The 5,692-nt window shown below is 42.1% G+C and overlaps 1 protein-coding gene across 1 annotated transcript; it reads right to left on the bottom strand.

Annotated features, from left to right (window-relative positions):
* Positions 1–2,631: 2,631 nt before the first annotated feature.
* On the bottom strand, positions 2,632–5,402 carry hspa1b (heat shock protein family A (Hsp70) member 1B). The gene is made up of 2 exons (XM_018665918.2): positions 5,247–5,402; positions 2,632–4,663 (listed from the first exon to the last, which is right to left on the bottom strand). Exon 2 carries the CDS (start codon positions 4,639–4,641, stop codon positions 2,725–2,727), a length of 1,917 nt encoding a protein of 638 aa, XP_018521434.1. The 5' UTR covers positions 4,642–4,663; positions 5,247–5,402; the 3' UTR covers positions 2,632–2,724.
* Between the last annotated feature and the right edge of the window lie 290 nt (positions 5,403–5,692).

The raw sequence follows: 5,692 nt of genomic DNA, 5'->3' as shown, positions 1-5,692 counted from the left end.
CGTGTGTGTGTGTGTGTGTGTGTGTATGTGGTATGAGAGCAATAACAACCTTTAATTTATTCATTCATTTTTTCCTCGGATGTTATGCTTTAGATATACAGGTGTGGGTCATCATGAGAACACGCTCACCTGCACTGTGGTACCAACATTTTTAAATAACATAGCTTCAAATCTAATGAGTCATTTGGAAAGCCCATTGCAAAAAATACAAAGCACTGAACACAATGTGTGGATTATTGTGCACTGTAGTGAACCTCCTGTTGCACGGCACTGGTTTAGGTTGTACAGGTGTTTATGATACGTCTACTCCTGCATGAAAAACGTAAGGCTTCACTTGAACACAATGACAGATGGAGTATCATTACACAGAAACAGCTACAATATTCGCCACTATTTTTTCACTGCATGTCCTGTACAGACAACTACACAAACAAAACCCTTTCATCACTCTGTATATCAGGGTTAATGTTAAATCTTCAGCTGTGGCACCACAGGTCAAGTGAAAGATCCACATGTGATTTTCTTGTCATTTCCAGCAGTGGCGCGAGGATATTATCGTTATTATTGTTGTTGTTATGAAACAACTCCAACAGGTAGCACTGAGTCCTCTGGTGCGTTTAGAAAACTCAGGATATTGTTGACAGTCTAATATTGCCACCTAGCGGATCCTTCAGTGAACAACATGTTTCAACTCAGCCCCTTGGATGAGCTGTTCAGCAGTGAAGCTTTACATCTGGTGATTATTTTTTTATGCTTTACTTAAATACCAATAATAACATGTAAGATGCCTGTTACAAGAAAAAGTACTGCATTCCAAATATTATTTATCCATTGTTTTTTTTCACCTCAAGGTCTGTTTACAGGTGTTGAGGTGTGGGCTACTACAACTGTCAGATATATCACAGAGGAAAAAGTACAGGTATAAAGTATCATACAACTGAAATACTTACATAAAGTCCACCATTGTTACCATTGTTATTTATCAACTCATCCTTTTCCCACACCTGTGTGTTTCTTTTTATGTCCTCTGGAAGCTATCCCAGTATGCTTCAGGCAAAAGGGTAGAACTAGAACTACTACTCTTCCTCAGCGAGAAACTTCATACAGAAACCTGTATGACTCCGTGCTCCAGAGCCACAGCTCTTCCCTGGCACTTGATCTCTGTCTGGTCAACCTTGGTCTCCATTGATTTTACCATGATCAGTGCCAGGGTTTCACTCCAGACACTGGCCATTACCTCATCTTTTTCTTCCATGAGGTCTTTCATCTTCTTGTTGCAGCTCTCCTGCAGAGCTTTGAGGTCAGTGGCTGCCTTTTCTTCACTGACGGGTTAACCGGCTCTCCCACCCTTCGTTGAACTGCATGATGGTTCTGTTGAAGGAACGCTGCATCTCTTTGACCTGGTCACTCTCGGCCTTCCACTGTTTTTTGACCTTCTTAGTCTCTTTCTGCTGTAGACGCAGACTTTCCTTTAGGGAGCAGATTCCCTCCTCTTTCTTTTTCAGCTTTTTGTCCATCTCCATGCACCTGGTGTCAAACTGTTTCTGCTGGACATTTTTGGACTCAAAATCCTTCAAATCCTTCACAGCATTTCGGGTCATAAACAGTGTAGACACCAAGAAATCCATCTCCTTGTGCATCTTCTTTTTCTCTTGCATCCAGTTGAATTCCCTTTTCAGTATCTGCTTCTTCAGGGCAAACCCATCATGGCTTAATGGTAGGTCTGCAAAATGTTGCTTGAGTAAGTCTCCATGCTGGCTAAACACAGGTAGTATTGTTATGCTGGAGTTGTAGTATTTTCTCATGAAAAAAGAAAAAGGGTAATGCAATTGAGGGTGTGACTATGATGCAAAGCCATTTTTTTGCTCTGTGTCAGCTGCAGTTGATCCAGGTCATGTGGTATGTTTGATTTATTGTTGTTTTACACAATTTTCTTATTAAGTGCACAATTGTCTGTTGCAGTCCAGAAAGATTTTGAGTTTCATGTTGATAGAGTCAGAATTCAAAAAGTCAGTGTCATATTGCTGTTTTTATGATTTTATTTTATCAAAATTTTCCTCAAAAAAGTTTATCATGATGGTGTTTATTATTGAAGACGCTTTTCTGTGGAAGGCTTCCTTGTTATGGTGACAAGTTTTATGTGTCTAGGTAGTTCAAGCTCACAGCTATTGAGAAAGTAAAAATCAATCTATTTTTTACTAACAACTAAACATAGAATTAAGATGATTTCCCTCCTGGATTAATCTGAATATAAACTTCAAAATCTGTTGTAAATTATTCCAGGAGGTTGGAGCAGCATGTCTGAAAGCAAATTTTCCAAGTTCAGATTTTTTTCGCTGCTGAGGCTGGTCTTCAGAGTGAGTTTGACAAATACCAGGGCTCCTTGTGGAAATAGCTGTCTAATTAAAAAAACAAGAGTCAATTATGCTGCTGTATTTACACACAGAGAAAAGACCAGCCCATATTTGATGCAATTAGACAAACTGTAGGGTTCTTTATGCTCTGTTGAAAAATCAATTTTTGAAGAGAGTTAAAAAACAACAACAACAACAAAAAAAAAAAACAACTGAACATTTATCATATTATAAAAAGTCTTTTGTAATTTGTGCATTACCGACAAATTAAAGAAGGTTTTATCTTTAAAGTGTTTTTATTATGACAAGTCAAGAAAAACAACAGTGATACGGTTAAAATATGTCTGTAAACAAAATGATGTTCATGGTTTTAGTCCACTTCCTCAATAGTGGGGCCCTGAGAGCTGCCTCCTGCCTGGTCGCTGCTGCCTCCTGGTGCAGCTCCCTGGTACAGCTTTGTCACAATTGGCTTGCACACCTTCTCAAGTTCTTGCTGCTGATGCTCATACTCATCTTTCTCCGCCAGCTGGTTGTTCTCCAGCCAGGAGATCATCTGGTTGCACTTGTCAATGACCTTCTTTTTATCCTCCTCGCTTATCTTTCCTTTCATATTCTCGTCCTCGACACTGCTCTTCATGTGGTAGGCGTAAGACTCCAGTGAGTTCTTTGCTGAGATCTTCTCCCTCTGTACGTCATCCTCAGCCTTGTACTTTTCAGCATCCTGCACCATCCTCTCAATCTCCTCTTTGCTAAGGCGGCCCTTGTCGTTGGTGATGGTGATTTTGTTTTCTTTGCCGGTGCTTTTGTCGACGGCGGACACATTCAGAATGCCGTTGGCGTCAATGTCAAAAGTTACCTCCACCTGTGGCACACCTCGGGGAGCAGGAGGGATACCTGTGAGCTCAAATTTGCCCAGGAGGTTGTTGTCCTTGGTCATGGCTCTCTCACCCTCATACACCTGAATCAGCACACCTGGCTGATTATCTGAGTATGTGGAGAAGATCTGGGTTTGCTTGGTGGGGATGGTAGTGTTGCGTTTGATTAGAGGTGTCATAACTCCACCTGCGGTCTCAATGCCCAGAGACAGGGGAGCCACGTCCAGCAGCAGCAGATCTTGGACATTCTCTGAAGTGTCACCCATGAGGATAGCAGCCTGAACTGCTGCACCGTAGGCCACAGCTTCATCTGGGTTGATGCTCTTGTTCAGATCCCTGCCATTAAAGAAATCCTGCAAGAGCTTCTGGATTTTGGGAATTCTTGTGGAGCCACCAACCAGGACGATTTCATGGATCTTGGCCTTATCCAGCTTGGCATCTTGCAGGGCTTTCTCAACTGGCTCCAGTGTTCCCCTGAAGAGCTCTGAGTTGAGTTCCTCAAAGCGTGCTCTTGTGATGGAGGTGTAGAAATCAATGCCTTCAAATAGAGAGTCAATCTCAATGCTAGCCTGGGTGCTAGAGGACAGGGTCCTCTTCGCTCTCTCACAAGCTGTGCGCAGTCTCCTCACTGCTCTCTTATTTTGGCTGATGTCCTTCTTGTGCTTTCTTTTAAATTCCTCTACAAAGTGGCTGACCATCCGGTTGTCAAAGTCCTCTCCACCAAGGTGTGTGTCTCCTGCAGTGGCTTTTACCTCGAAGATGCCATCTTCAATGGTCAGGATGGACACATCAAAGGTGCCTCCACCGAGATCAAAGATGAGCACATTGCGCTCTCCTCTTTTACCCTTATCCAGGCCATAGGCAATGGCTGCTGCTGTGGGCTCATTGATGATCCTCAGGACATTCAGTCCAGAAATGACTCCTGCATCCTTTGTGGCTTGCCTTTGAGAGTCGTTGAAATAAGCTGGCACTGTGATGACTGCATTTGACACCCTCTGTCCCAGGTAGGCCTCAGCTATCTCCTTCATTTTAACCAGGACCATGGACGAGATTTCCTCTGGGTAAAAGGCCTTGGTCTCACCTTTATACTCCACCTGAACTTTGGGCTTTCCGTTATCATTGATCACCTTGAAAGGCCACAGTTTCATGTCGGACTGGACAACAGGGTCATTAAACTTTCTTCCAATGAGTCGTTTGGCGTCAAAGACTGTGTTGGTGGGGTTCATGGCAACCTGGTTCTTGGCAGCATCTCCAATAAGCCTCTCTGTGTCAGTAAAGGCCACATAGCTGGGAGTGGTCCTGTTGCCCTGGTCGTTGGCGATGATCTCCACTTTGCCATGCTGGAAAACCCCAACACAGGAATAGGTGGTGCCCAGATCGATGCCAATGGATATTCCCTTAGCTGAGGACATCTTGTTTGTTGCTTTTAAGTCCCTGGAAAAAACAGAGAGATCATGTTTGAATTTTTTGTGCTACACATGAAAGCACCAATAATCACTGCAACTGAAATCATTCAGAATTACTAGATTATTATCAGTAATAGTAATAATCAAAGGTGCAATTAAAATGAAGGAAACTGACTGAAAAATCTTATTATCATTATAATTGAGGGGACAGGTTTAATCTAATGTAATTGGTGTATTATGAAAATTTAAATATAACAAATATTATCTCTGAATGATTCATCCTTTTGATTTTTGTAGCCCCTAAATTAGAAATCTTTCTATATTGAAAACATCTCAAACCACAAGCCTGAAGCAATTTTAACACATTTTCTGTAATTAAATCATCATAGTCAACTGTTTATCTAATAGACCGCAAAATTAACTTCATATCACCATTAATTGAGACATAATATAAAGCAGAGTAAATGCATTAGCAGTAGGTTAAGCCTGAGGATACACCCTGCATCATTACAGATACATCATAACATTTAGAAGTCTGCAGTAATGTTTCCATTCAAACCCGTGAACATTATAAATCTAAATATCTGATCTGATAATCAGTTGCTACTTACTTTCAGTGATAAGTACTCTGTTGCTCAAAGATGTTGAAGAATCTCAGCAGAGTCTCCCTGAGTAGTTTCCTCTGTGGCAGCTCTTGCCTCTGTGTCGTTCCTCTGAAACTCATGCCTGGACTGACTCAGGCCCATTGCTTATATAGTTACAATCAGGTTTCCAGAACACTCCCGGTCCCCCCATCCCCCCACCTCTCCTCCAAGCTAAGTGACTCAACTGTTAATATTAGCAACTACTGCAGCTGGTACGAGAGAGCCGATGAATATTCCAGAGTGGGACAGCAGTTTGACGCTTAGCCAGCAGGGGTGACTGCGAGGGAACACAATGTAGAGAATGTAGCAGTGAGTCTCCTTCAGGGAGATGTGAAGAAGTGTCAGCAGCCATGAACGTAAGCTTTATTCCCAAAATAATGGACATAACTACCTCAACCGTTCACCTAAAAAGC

Source organism: Lates calcarifer, linkage group LG6, assembly GCF_001640805.2.
Source record: "Lates calcarifer isolate ASB-BC8 linkage group LG6, TLL_Latcal_v3, whole genome shotgun sequence".
NCBI classification, from domain to species: domain Eukaryota; kingdom Metazoa; phylum Chordata; class Actinopteri; family Centropomidae; genus Lates; species Lates calcarifer.
This window is presented reverse-complemented; position numbering and strand designations above follow the sequence as displayed.